The sequence below is a fragment of the Vanacampus margaritifer genome, chromosome 12 (assembly GCF_051991255.1).
Source record: "Vanacampus margaritifer isolate UIUO_Vmar chromosome 12, RoL_Vmar_1.0, whole genome shotgun sequence".
NCBI classification, from domain to species: Eukaryota; Metazoa; Chordata; class Actinopteri; order Syngnathiformes; family Syngnathidae; genus Vanacampus; species Vanacampus margaritifer.
In genome coordinates this window covers 18,181,792-18,196,265 of record NC_135443.1, presented here as the reverse complement: position 1 = coordinate 18,196,265, position 14,474 = coordinate 18,181,792, and the positions used below count along the sequence as shown (strand labels likewise).

At 38.7% G+C, this 14,474-nt stretch overlaps 1 protein-coding gene across 7 annotated transcripts in view; it reads right to left on the bottom strand.

Moving 5' to 3' along the window:
- Positions 1-6: 6 nt before the first annotated feature.
- The window catches only part of LOC144061975 (A-type potassium channel modulatory protein KCNIP2-like), a 119,009-nt gene continuing 104,541 nt past the window's right edge, over positions 7-14,474 (bottom strand). For 5 of the 7 annotated variants that reach the window (XM_077582947.1, XM_077582946.1, XM_077582948.1 and 2 more), the window contains exons 2-8: positions 6,963-7,087; positions 6,825-6,894; positions 5,734-5,804; positions 5,534-5,641; positions 2,638-2,742; positions 2,480-2,542; positions 7-2,385 (exon numbers count right to left, since the gene is read on the bottom strand). In XM_077582947.1, coding sequence (XP_077439073.1) covers positions 2,338-2,385; positions 2,480-2,542; positions 2,638-2,742; positions 5,534-5,641; positions 5,734-5,804; positions 6,825-6,894; positions 6,963-7,087 — 590 coding nt within the window. In that variant the 3' untranslated portion in view covers positions 7-2,337. Of the gene's footprint in view, positions 2,386-2,479; positions 2,543-2,637; positions 2,743-5,533; positions 5,642-5,733; positions 5,805-6,824; positions 6,895-6,962; positions 7,088-10,936; positions 11,040-14,412; positions 14,456-14,474 lie in introns of those variants that run through there. The other 2 variants (XM_077582943.1, XM_077582949.1) reach the window with 2 other exon arrangements.

The following is a 14,474-nucleotide window of genomic DNA, read 5'->3' as shown; positions in this document are numbered from 1 at the left end:
CTGGAATCCAGTTTGCATAGTAACTGAATTTTATTGTCTGTACAAAATATACATATTTAGAATAAGTAACTATTTAGAGGCGCTCTAACAAAAGTGGATACAACAGACTAGTAGATTTATTTATTCTAGACAAAGTACATGCGGAGGATGGACAGCTTTGACTTGTGGGAGTAGACGAGGGGCAAGGGCCAATCAGAGCCAAACCACTGGTTGTAAAAATATGAAAATGAATGTTAAAAGGTTGGAAATGCATGTTTGGATACAAGATTCCACTTGGATTTGTGTCCTCACTCACAAAAGTGATCATTATTGCTGTCACAACTTGTACATTTGTACACCACTTTTCATATTCTTGTGCACTTGGATGAAATATATTTTTAAAATTATGAATACATAAATGGGTTGCTTAAAAAAAGAAAGAAAAAAAGATCACAGTAGATCACATAACCTCGTCCTCGTGTCTCTGACTGGTCCTTGCCAATTACCAACCGCCGTCTTTCTTCCTGCACAGATGTGGGCGAAATGGGTCTCCTCTCTCATGAATTTTTTCTTTGGTGTTCCAGAGAAAATTGGGGCAAGATGGGGGAGGGGAAGGAGATGTAAAAATACTAATAATAATAATAATGATTTTGAGGTTTTTCTCTCATTCACTAATTAAACAATACATACTTTTCTTTTTTGACTCACAAAGTGGCCTAATTGAAGGGTTTTCAAAGTATGGGACAGAGTATTTCATCATTTGTTTTTAAGACAGGTTTATGAAATGTACAGTGGAACCTCCATTTAAAAAAAAAGAAAAATCCTCTTTGGAAATTTTGAAGCGACAACGTAGAATTCTTCAATGTTCTTTAATTTTAAAAACCCACTATTAATTTCAATAGTATGAAACAAAATGTTCTATCACATCAATGTACATTATTTTCATATCATTATAGGTCTAGTCATCGCTAATTATATTTCATAGGCCGTGCCACTCCTTTCAGGAAGCTGACATGTTTCGCCGCCATCTTTCTGCTACGGATAATCAATCAAAGAAGAAGTAGTTATTGGTGCTAGGGTTGCGATGTGCTGATGTGTTTGTTGCATTCTATTAGTTCACCACTAGATGGTACTAAATTCTTCACACAGTATCATTTAGAGCTATAACTCATCCTGTGAACAAAATCAAACTTTTTATTCACTAAACAAACAATATTTTCTAATACATTCATATGGTGTCGTAGAAGTATAAAGTTAAATTCTGTGAAAAAAGACACACGCAACAGAGGAATTAGGAATGTGTTTGCAGAGTGATAAGCAGAGTGTCATTGACAATTTCAATATATTGCAGACACTGATGATGGTTTTGTTGAAATTTAAGGCATATTTGTCCTAATCTTATTGTTCTTGTTAACTCTTTCCTACCACTTTTCTGGTGTTTGACTTTGGAGGTTCCACTGCATTTTATTATTTTTTTTCCTTCTCAAACTGGTGCGCCTCTCCTGAAGTCATTCAACCTGCCTCACACTCTGAAAACCTGCTAATTTGATTTATTTTGTTTTAAAGACCCTGTTATAATCACATGACTCATCTGATCACAAGTTCACAAACACGGCCTGCGGTATTAAATTCCCCACAAATGTTTCATTAAAGGCTAGAACCACTGGGGTGGTCTGTCAACTATGGCGTATGATAGTCAGCAGACACCTACAGCTAAGACAATAATAGTTTGGAAGGCCAGGACTCATTCAAGCGGAATCCCACGAATGGAGAAGGGTGTTGTTCCCAGTCCAATCCCCCGTATAGGCAAGATGGAGACGTCACGGTCATTCCTGTTGCACATGCACTTTTGCACAAGGGGTGAGGCACCTGTGGATGACCGGGACACGGCAGACGGACAAGCGGACTTCGGAGCGTTTGTAAGTAACGTCATCGTCGAATATAAGTGACATCATCATGCGATATTGAAATCAGTTCCATCTCCCGGGAATGTCGCACTACCTCTCGCCCGGAATTTGTGCATCTGATTCCTTTTTGTTTCACAGCGGCTCCACATTTACCAAGTCAGTGGTGAGGATTGAGTGGCGGGGGGCAGCATCCTCACTTGGAGTGCCGCAAAAGAAGAAGTGGTTGGGTTGGGAATTGGGTTTGTGGTATTGTCCGTGAGCCTGCTGCTTGCCTTCTTTTGCCTTCTTTTGCCTGTGTTCCTCCACGCTGCCTGATGAGGAGTGGACTTCCATGGTTGCTTCACCAGAGGAGCTCAACACACACACACATTCACACACACACACACACTCCCTCTTTCAACCGTGATTCATTTTACCCCTCCAACCCTGGGACCAGCACCCTTCCTTATCTTTAGATGACATTGTCAAACAGCTGCATGGACTGCATGATGTTCTCATCCTGAGGACAGAAGAAATTTTTTGGGATGAAGTTCTCTAATTACATTAGTGATTCCCAGCCAGTCTATCTATCTAGCTTTCTATTCGTGCTTTACCTTTTTACACGACTCAATGAATTCTTCTATTGTAACCACTCCATCTTTATTTCGGTCCATTTTCTGAAAGAAGAAACAAACAGCAGGAGCCAGAGATTGAATCATTACAAAAGTACTACTCTACAGTCACAAGAATTCCCATTTGTTTGTTTGTTGACCTGGAAAAAATTCTCTACATGCTCTCTGGGGGCATCATCCTGCATAGTGGGATACGTGTACTTCCCCATCATGTCGTAGATGGACTTCATGATGTCCAGCATCTCCTGCAAAGAGAAAGTAATGTGAGCGATGGAGAATACATTAGTGAAAATCCCAGAACTATAACGGAAGGAATTATTCGACAGTTTACAGCTTACAAGGCATCATGAGATTTTCCGAGACAGTCCTCCAATTAATACGACCACGTGGGTCGTTTTGAAATGTGCCAAACTACGACCAAGTGTTACGCATTGTAGTTTAGCGACCCCTATCGGCCATGTAAATAGCGGAAAAATAGTAAACTGAACCATAACGAGAGTTACAGTTCTGGTCGGAAGACGAGCATCTGACTGAGCTAACAGGCCTGTAATTGTTTTAGTGTTGACTACATGTTTTGTAACGTCAACCATACGACAACCCCTGAGCCTCTTCCTAACCTCAACCATGTGAAGACGTAACATGTACAACCTCACTGCAAGCCTATCCCCAACCAACAGTATCCCATATCATGATTCAGTACCGTATGTACTTGTGACGTGGGGGACCTGTCGTGGAATACGCTCATTTTGGTCGTATTTTTGTGCATCGTAAAACGACCAATATGGTCGTAGTGTGTTGGAGGACTTGTTGGATTTTTCCAAAAGATAGCCTTTAATGTATGTAGTTCATGTCACTTTTTTTGCAACTAGTATAGGCTACCAAACTGTCCTTTCCTCTTTGCATTCTCCACCCTTCCATAGAGTAATTAATGGAAATGGAAAATATGAGTACATAAAAAGAAACGTTTATTAACAATGTAGCAAATAGTCATAAAAATATCCATCTTTAAAACAACATACTGTACAAATAAATGCTAACAATATAGAATCACTTAATAGCATTTATCAACAGATGGGAGTAGACTGTACTGCCGAATTTTTGATCTTTCTTTCCCCAATCTGTATTGACCTTTTGTACGTGACTTCATGGGAACGCCCCCTCGGGGACACTGGACGGCAAAAGAGCCACTTGCCTGTATTGTAACCATTGAATTTCATACAGAGTAAAGTCCTTTATCTAATCGATTATCTTATAAAATGGTCATATCTTGCTTTGCGGTCAGTTGCACAGACAGACAGAGTAAACCAAATGTTGCTTTTTATCGCATACCTACTAATGAAGACAAAAGACGTCGATTGATAGCAGCAATCAATAGAAAGGACTGGCAGTCCACAAAGTATTCACGGATTTGCAGCAATTATTTTTTGCGAGGTTTGTAGATAAATGTTGTAATTTGTAAATAAATGTTCATACATTAGTATGTACACTCTAACAAATATTGTAACAGAGGTGTCTAATTGTGTGTTTCAAATCACATTAAGGAGCCACATAGTTAGCGTCCACTCCAACTGCACAAACACACAGCCTAGTTTTAAAATTTACCTTCTTCAAAACTATTAAGTGCATTTCACTGTTTAATAATAGGGGATTTCGTCTTTGTGCTTGGAGTTTTTCACTCTGGAGCCGGAGTCATATTCATGAAATTACTGCATAGCTTGCCGCTACGATAGTCAGTTGTTCCATGCTAATAAACACCATAACATAACATCATCACAGCGTTTCAATATAGAACGGACTGTGTAATAATAAGTCAGTTAGCATGATAAACAAGTTTTACTTTTGAATTACGAGGTATATTGTCCCCGGTGTGAGCGTAGCATCTCATCCCAGAAACCGCTAGCGACAAGCGTTTAAATCCGCTCCGGTGTAAGGAGAAGAGACGGACACCGGCATTGTCTACATAATGATATAGGTCGTGCGCTGTAAATTCCGGCAAAGTCGGCGATTTAATTAACTTGGTAAAAACAGCAGGCAACAGAAGGTAAAAGGGGCTGTTTTCAAACTAGCGATCTCCAACTAAAGTAAATATCGCACTCTATGAGTCCCCACTAAATGTGCAACTTCGACTGACAGGCGACCTTCGGTTGAAGTGATAGATTCCATGGCTCTATGGGCAATAATAATTTTTAATTTGTAAAATAACAGTCGCTAAGTCACTAAATCGCTCCGGGTCACGTCCACTTCCATTCAAAAATAATTTCCTTCCGCCGTTCGCCATAGGGCAGTCACGTGATCACGTGACGTCGGTGCAAATGGTCAATAGTTATGCTTTAATGCTCTGCTTTACTGGTGCTGCAATGGATAATATTTTAAACAAATGGAAATCCATAATGTATTTTTATACTCTAAATATAATAGAATATATCTTTCCAAATATTATATTTGTAACATTACAAACAAAATATTAACGGGATGAATAATTAGTTACCTGGTCTGCAATTTTATAATAGTGGGTCAATGTAGATCTATACAACATTAAAGGCCATAAAAGTAATATACTGTATAATAATACAATAAATGGTTACAGTAAATAAATGCATAATTAATTACTCTGCAAGCATGGCAAAATTCTAATATATTGGCAAACATGGATAAAATATTTTTTTTAATAGTCTTTTTAGACTTACATCAATAAATGTCACAATAAATTAATCAAACGCTGCAAAACAATAATAGGCCAATGTAGATCTGTAAAATATTTGTAGAAAAATTGTCTGTTGCAGTTTAAATACACAAATAAATTAATCAGGATAATGAGCACTACAAATAAAAAAAATGGGCCAATATAGTTACATGAAATAATGTTTAATATATTTATTTTTAATAAATGAATATAAATTATATGATTCATCAGTCAGTCCACAAAAGGCTTTGCCAAATGGAAACTTTGTAGCAGACTGTTTTGCATAAGTATAAGGTTAACGACCTGAATGAGTGTGATTAAATAATTGGGAGGAAAAAATGAATCCAACTGACGTCTTTGGTAATGCAGCCATCCTTGTTCAGGTCGTAGAGGTTAAAGGCCCAGTTTAAGCGGTCGTTAATGGTCCCTCTCAGGATGATAGACAGACCAAATACAAAGTCCTGACACGGAAAAACATATATTAGTGTGAATCTTACAACAGGTTTATTTATGTGCTCAAGGGTGCCCGACGGATAAAAAATAAAATGATCACCTCAAAGCTAACTGAACCGTTCTTGTCACTATCGAAGGCTTCAAACAGGAAGTGCGCATACGTACTTGAATCTGTAAAGATGCAGCACAAACGTAAAGGAAGTGGAAAGACATCAGAAGACAGAAATTGTGATGATAAACATGCTAATTATTAGGGATGTTCGATACCACTTTTTTGAGACCGATACAGATACTCAAATCTTCAGTACTCACCGATACAGACACCAAGTGCCGATACCATTTATACTTATGATACATAAAATGTCCAACAACAAAAAAAATATTTCATTTTTTTTTTAAAGACCAATATATCCCAATTGGAGCAAAATTCCTTAAAATTGCTTGAAATGAATGGCAATTATATTTTTTCAATTTGCTCATAAGTCATTTTGCACACAATAAAATGAATTTAAAAAGACAAACAAAATAAAACAAATAATCCAGTGGCCAGGGGGAAAAAGCCCAAATCAAAATATGTGGTTGTACAACTTTTTAAGGAATACAGTGAAGTGCAAATAATTCAATTCAATACAATAGAATAGAATAGGGCTTCAAGTAATTTAGTAAGATCTACCATGTTAAGAAATCTTCAAGCTTTTAATGTGTGATGTTTAATTAAATCTTGTTTTGAAATCCATACTTTTAATTTGGAAGGCTGCTCTGTATTTCCGTTTCCTGTTTCACATTCTCCGTTCGTCATTCATCTCATAGCAGGGCAGTCGTCAATGACGATATACTTTATAATATACAAAGATCTGTCTGCACTTCAGAGCTAATTGAATTGTTGAGTACAACTGGTCTTCAGTTGTACTCAACAATTCAATTAGCTTATGTGCTCTGTTACCAGAGCCCCCTGTGGCGGTCGATAAATGCAAACTAACCATTTCAGCCTTTAGTTCCTGACCAAAAAACAGCCACAAGAGTGGGGCTGATGCCAGTATTGATATCCATCGCGTGTACCATTATGTTGCGAAATGTGACCTGGTATCCGCCCGATACTGATACCTGGTATCGGTACTCGCCCATCCCTACTAAATGTACAGTAATCCTCCATGAATAGCGGAGGATTACTGTACATCATTTGTGCCTCACCTCCCTGGGGAAAAAACTGCGAGTAGATGTTCTTAAAGTTCTCCTCATTCACCACACCGCTCGGACACTCCTGGCAAACAAAAATGTCAATGAAACGGCGGAAGAAAAAAAAATAAGGTGTCATATTCATTATCGTACATTTTTGAAGCCTCTGTAGAGAACTTGCAGCTCCTTTTTGGTGAACTTGGTCTGCTCCTGCAACTTGTCCATGCTTTCCGGTCGATGGCACACGGTGGAGAGCTCAAAGTCATCTTCTACGCTGTCTGCGTGAGACACACACACACACACACACACACACACATTCGTGTTAGCATTAGCATGACAAGCTATAAGGGTATGTCTCATGCCAAGCTGGAGTCTTAGCTCGCTGTGATGATAACCATGACGAACAAAGCGTAATACAAGAAAAATAAAAAGCTGAAACCAAGTTTTAGAACGAGTTGAGAAAAAAGACTGTGATAAAAAAAAGTTCAGACGCCATAACCAGCAGACATTTCACATTTTATTTTCACTCTAACTCTCAGCTCGGCCTCTAGAAGCTATTACCCTTATAACCCATTCAAATGTACAATAAAAACTCCTGTCAATGTGCATAAACCTCCCTTCCTCTGAAAAATAAACATACGTGCGCACACATTATGCAGGATTTCCTTAAATAGTGTCCCCTACTCTCTCATATATGCTTTGCCCCAAGTAGTGCAATCGTTCACATGTACTTAACCTTATAACAGCAAACGTATCATATTAAATAAAGACATTTTGAGCCCTCTATTTCACAAGTATAATATTTTTTTCCCCATTAAAACCCTGACGTATATAATCTGACAAATGCATTGCAAGCATAATCCATTAGAGGGCAGTATCACCCAGTTGATGGCTTTTCCAACGACCTTGTAAGATCACAATTGAGAATGGAGAGACCTATACTTATTTAATAGTGAGAATATTCTTTCTGATTTTTGAAAATACTAAAATGTGTGATATGTCTATTTATTATTTTATTTTTGACAGTTATAAATGTACAAATTTAGCATAGTGACCGGATGTATCAAATATGACACAAATCAAAAGTCATATGTGGAAGTTGACCTTAAAAAAGAAAAGTTTGTTCAAAAGGACCAATAAATACTTTATTTACAAATAATCAGAATGTTCCTTCATATATTTCATGGTTCAGGCTTTATAGGGTTAAAGAGCTAAATACCCCTTGAATACTGTTGCTAAACAAAACATCAGGATCTCTAAGTGCGGAGGACTTGGGAAATATTGTAAACAACCCCCCTGTGTAGTTTTGAAGATTATCTTGTGGTATATAGGGAAGTCATATTGAATGGAAATTACATTTCCAGTAGACTCGGATGTGTATGTCGTCTCTCCACAATGTTGTGTGTGAGTCTATGTTTGTTTCCATGAAGCTACGGGTTTATCTGCATTTCTAACTAATAGTCACTTTATTTTGCTTTAAACTCCAGTTAATATACTGGTTGTATTATGTGTGAAGGCCTCGCTCTTCTGCAGTTGAGTCAATAAACAGCCTGCAGTCATAATTGTGGAACTACAGTCATTTCTTAAAAAACAAATATGTGCATTTCATTGTAAATTATTTAGAAATTGAGAACTGAAGTAAAATTAAATATTAAAATACAAAATAAATGAGGCCTCATAATTAAATGTTTACTTTTACTCTTGCATGGAAAAAAACTGAGGAGGAATTTGAAAAATAAAACAAAGATAAACAAAGGGTATAAAATAAAACTGAGCACATAAATAAAGGCCAACATTTCACTAAATATCACACCCAAGTCTGTCATTAACCATGTACAAAAATCCATACTAAATACTAATAGTAAATACACCATCACCACAAACTTGTCAACAAAATGCTCAAGACTACTCTGATGCACATTTCTGACACATGCCAAAGGAAGTTGACTTTCCAATAGGAAAAAAAAAATCAAAATCCACTACTCAATAAATCTTTATTTTTGTACTTAATGTACATTACACACCTTGAGCACGTAAACTTGATGATCTAAAAGGAAAAAAAAGTTTTTTTCTTTTTCAAAATTAAAGAAAGAGATACCATTTTAGATATATGTTGACATCTCAAGTACTTTGCTCAATGACACACAATTGTGACATGATCTGTAATTGGGGGTAGGGGGTCTGTTCACCATACAAAAACGGTGCTATAACGGTAGAGATGAATGCTAAACTATAGCAATAACTTTCAAAAAATGTGCCACTTCGCGGGCAGTGGCTATAAAAGTAAACATTTATCCTGGTGGGGGGCGTCAGGGTGGGGATGCAACGGTTGAGACGCCTCCTATTTATTTATTTTTTTTAATGCACCACACACACACACACACACACGCACACAATCCATTTTTTGGGAAGCGGGTGCACTGTTAAAAATATTAGGGTAGTTCTTCTTAAAAAAATAAGTTCAATTGCTGCCTTAAAAATACAAGTTAACTCATCTTTTAAAAAATTCAAGTTAAGTTAACTCATGTTTATAAGGCAGCAATTGAACTTAAAATTACAAATTAAGTCAACTAAAATTTTCAAATTGTATCCCGTGTCTGGACTAATAATGACAGTGGCTCTCACCCGCAGCCTGTTTTCCAAGGCTGTGTCTGGATGTGCGCCCTACTGAGGGATCACGTCATTTTGTAGGGGTGTCCGAATGTCCAGGGAGCGAAAATAGGGCACTCAAAATTACCTACAATGCACTCTGAAAAGTAGTGAACATCAATGCTCACGCAACTGGATTAATATAGAACACAATGCATTGCGAGTATGAAAAAAAACATGGCGGGAAAACTCATCTTGTTAAGTTATGTTAACACATTAAATTTACATTTCATTGAAATGGCTTATAACCTTGAGTTGCAATGCCACTAACTCACAAAATTAAGTGGAAGTAAATTGTAAAAACAAGTTATGATAACTAATTGAGGGTATACATTTTTACAGTTTGGATATAATTTCCCTCTGTTCCATCTCACCCGCTCCCGATTTTAATGCACCACACACACTTGTATGCACACTGGGTGGGGTTACATCCATGGTGTAGGGGTAAAGTTTGCCAGTCGGTGAGGGGCTGGGGGTGGAGGGGGTTGTCTGGGGGGCGGTGGGGGATGGGTTGTGGTGGGTGGGGTTGTGCCCTGGCGCTGCCACAAGCTGGGGGGCCATGGGAGGCTGTGCTTGCCCTGTCTGGCCGAGGTCGACGGCTCCCCTCTTTGGTGGGGGATCTAATGCATGCCAGATCAACTATACTAGCATCTACAGAAATTCAAACAGAATTTTCTTCTCCCTCTGGTTGCTAAATCAGTGTAGGCGGGTGCTTGTGGATCTCACTTTGCTTGATCTATCCTTCCTTCCTTTCTTTCTTGAGTCTTTCTGCACTTATTTTGAGGTCTCCCTAACTTGTTGGAATTTAGCTGTTTCTGGGGTTGGTGAAAGGGTCTGGTTTGGTAACTCTGTGGGTAGTAGGTGGTGTTTGGTCGGTGCTGGATTTCACTTAGTTTCATCTTTTCTTTGATCCTTCCTCTGGTCTCCTGACAACTTACCAACTGGTGGGACTCTGATTCGTTTAAGGTGAAGGGTATGGGATTTTTAACAGGTTTCAGGTGAATTAGTGAGCAAACTCACACACAAGCACATACAGTATGCACGCACGCACGCACACACACACACAAAAGAGAGAGAGAGCAATTATGATGACGTTGAATCAGTAAGATTACCGAATGAACAATACTGAGCTCTCTCTCAAAAAAAAATATTTTTTAAAAATTATCCAATCCCGCATTCTCTCATTTTCAAACATACAGTACAAAACTTAGAATTCATATGTTAATGAACACAATATGCCTAATATAAAAAGCATTAAATTTCAGTGACAAACAGAATTTACCACCAAAACCAAAAATGACAAAGGTACTCTGTATTCCCTGCACAACATATCAGGCAGCCGCATATCCAATTTGATGCCCAAGAGGTTTATTTTGGGCCATTGCAGCCCAAACGTGTGAGCGTCAGTGTGGTGTTAATCCCAGAGAGAGGCAGGACACAAGAGATAAAGTAAAGACGTTTATAGAGTAAAGGAGGACTTGCTTTGACTGATTGAGGGGGCGGCCGAGGGCGTGCAGCACGGCAGCAGCTTGAGGAATCGCTGCTTTATACTTTTTTTGCTTTGGCTGTTGGAAGGATTGCCTGTAATCACCAACCATAGCACAAAGGTTAGAAACACTGGTTATACACAGTACATGCAAAAAAAAAGAACAAAAAAAAAACACGCACATACATCATCATGCCAGAGATGCGTGAAAACACACTAACATGCTCTATGATTGCCTGCTGACCCGGCTCAGTAATGAGATCCACGTAAAACCTTAGAAACCAATCCCACACTGGTTAATATGAATATCATTTCACTTTCCAGTGACATTTCATTTGCTACACTGTTATACCCACCTCCAAGATCCAACACTATATTATACCGGTACAAATACACAGATAAAATAGACTGCCCAGTGCCTACTTTAAGTGAACATGGACCCAAAAAGTGCTGTTATTCTACTACCTAGTTTCCGCAGTAATAGGCGTGCCACCTCAGTGGTCTAAAATTTGCTGGTCAAGATCATTTAGACCAGTGGTTGTTGGATGCACGGAGCCCCACCAGTTTCCGAAGCGCATTCACCGTACATGCAAAGTCATTGCACATATACGTTCAACCACAATCTTTCTTTCTTTCTTTTTAAATCACACAATGTACCATCGCAACAGTCACAAGTCGACTACTTTTTTTCCCCTTTTTTTCTGAGAGCTCAGTATTGTTCATTCGATAATCTTACCGATTCAACATGTCATCATTGCTCTCTCTCTTTTTCCCCCTTTTTTTCTTTTTTTGTATGTGCGTGAGTATGTGTGTGCGTGTGTGCTCATTAATTCACCTAAAACCTATTAAAAATCCCATTTTGTTCACCTAAACCGAATACTTCAGAATCCCGTTAGAGTTGTGCAGTTGTCAGGAGACCCGAGGAAGGATCAAAGAAAAGAAAGAAAAGTGAAATCCAGCACCAACCAGACATCACCTACTACCCACCGGGTTACCAACCAGAATCTTTCACCAACCCCGGAAACATCTAAATTCCAACCAATTAGGGAGACCTCAAGAGACCAAAGAAAAGACTGAGGAAAGGAAGGATGGACAGATGAAGCCGAGTGAGATCCTGAAGACATTTAATATTTTCAATTTGATGTTTTACTGTTTATTAATTTACTTATAGGCATATCAATGTGATATAATCATGAGTGTTTAATAGAATACAGTGGAATAATGATTTTGTGAACTTTATTTTATCCTCTCACCCTCAAAGCTATTGAAGATAGGAATGTGCATGATGTTATTTAGAGCCTTTTGGCATTGGAGTCTAAAAGTCTGGGGTTAGATCCTAATTGCATTTGTTCCCCCAGTCAAGAAGGGGAACTGTATGTAAATGTCTGTTTACTAATAAGATTACACCTTTGGCCAACCTGGAATCAACATGTCTGTATGTAAACGTCTGCTTACTAACAACATTACACATTTGTTCACTAGGAGATGACATGTCTGCCCTTTGTTCAATCAAGAGCCGGGAGGAGGAACCTTTTATCTTTTTTGTATAAATGAGTCGATGTTCTGTAAATTGTCACACTCTTGGGGTCATCACGTTGCATTCAGATGTGGTGTCCTAACGGTGTCTTTGGAAGCCTCTAAATAAATTCTTGCAAGAAAACTTCTTCATCAGATCCTGAATACAATTATTTTGGACACGCAAAGATTACACTTAATATAGTAATTTAATATTCCTTCAATCCACAGACATCAGCCTCCACCGATTCAACGACCAGAGGAAGAAGCAGATTGTGTTTGATTTTCGGTAGATGCTGGTGTGGTGGATTTGGCATGCATGAAAGCCCCCCTCCATGAGGGGAGCCGTCGACCCCGACCAGGACAGAGCAAGCACAACCCCCCAGGGCCCCCCAGGCCGCGGCAGCGCCAAAGCACAACCCTGCAGGAGCCACCGGCCGGAGAGCAAGCCCAGGAGCCCGGAGCAGCCCCCACCCCAACATGGCCCGTGCCCCAAGCCCAACGCAGCAGAATAGGGCACGGCAAGCCCACCAGGCACCCCACCGGCCCCCACCCCTGCTCCCTCCACCCCCGCCCGCCACACACCAAAACCCACCCCCGCCGCCCCCCAACCCCCAGACACCCCCCACCCGGCTACCCGTACCCCCGCCAGAAGTGTGTATCAAACTCACATTAATCAGTTCCCCGAGAAGTAGCTCTCAGTTTCAAAAAGGTTGGTGACCCCTGCTCTAAATGATCTCGACCAGGGGTGTCTCATCAGAGCTATGATTACGCTCAGAGGGACTGTTATAACTGTGAAACCGTAGGAGTGTCTAATCGCCTCATCATATTTCATAATTGCCTCTGCATTTGATTAACTTGATTTTTTTTCACCAATGAATTGATGGATAACTTGTTTTGAAATTAGAAGTCAAGGAAAATAGGAGCAAGCATGTACATTAGTACATAATTGCAAGAAATTTCAGTGCATGACTAGGGATGCACCAAACTGCTTTTGAGTAAAAATATCACCAATTTGTTTTCACTGATACTAGTGCCAAAAGTTACATTGATAACTATATACTGTAGTAAATAATAGTGATAATGCCCCTTTGTCATGTAATTGGGATGGAAACATTGTTTTATTCATTGCACAAAAGCACAAAAAGCTAACTTTTTTTGATCATGGCACATTTATCTCTAATAGGACACCTTTTAGAGTAATCTTTTAATTCCTGACCAGTGGCGTCTCTGGCATGAAAAGTTGAGTCAGGCACAAAAGGGGGCACTTTACATCCACAAGCAGCAAAGCCTACACAATAAATTCTAATTTAATTCAAAAACACAATCCGGTGGAAAAGCGCTGTATAAATGAAGTAGCCTACCATTTATTCATAGCCTTACAAATTAAGGCTATGAATAAAACCTTCGAATGGTTCAAAATAGGGCTGGGCAATTAATCGAAATGCAATTACAATTACACTCAATTACAATTACACTCCACAATTAGCACGATCGTAAACAAAAATAAAAGATTATTAATACTCATTTGGAGTTGTTTAAATATATATATGTTTGCACCTTTTTTTAAATTTTAAAATGACAAATTTAATAAATCTTGTTTGCTCCAAAAGAAACTTACATAATTATAGTGTTTCAAATAATTGATTTGTCTTAATATTTTTAAATGTTTAAAAAAAAAAGTTTTGTACCAAAGAATAATCGTTTGAATAATCGTGATTTGAATTATTACCAAAATAATCAGGATTATTATGTTTTTCCATTATTGAGCAGCCCTAGATCAAAATAAAAATGCTACTCACCAGTGCTGTTCCTCAGCTCAGTTTCTAGCTTTTACTTTATTTTATTGTCCAGATTTTATTTGCTGCTTCAAATTCAGAACATGGAGACGTTTTGCTTTAATTTACTGAAGTGTGCTGTCCACATTCCACAAGCAGTGCTGCTAAATCTCACCTCCACTTGAGCCACAAGCTTCCTTCATAACTGCTGCATTGTTTTTTTCCCCTGCCACTGCC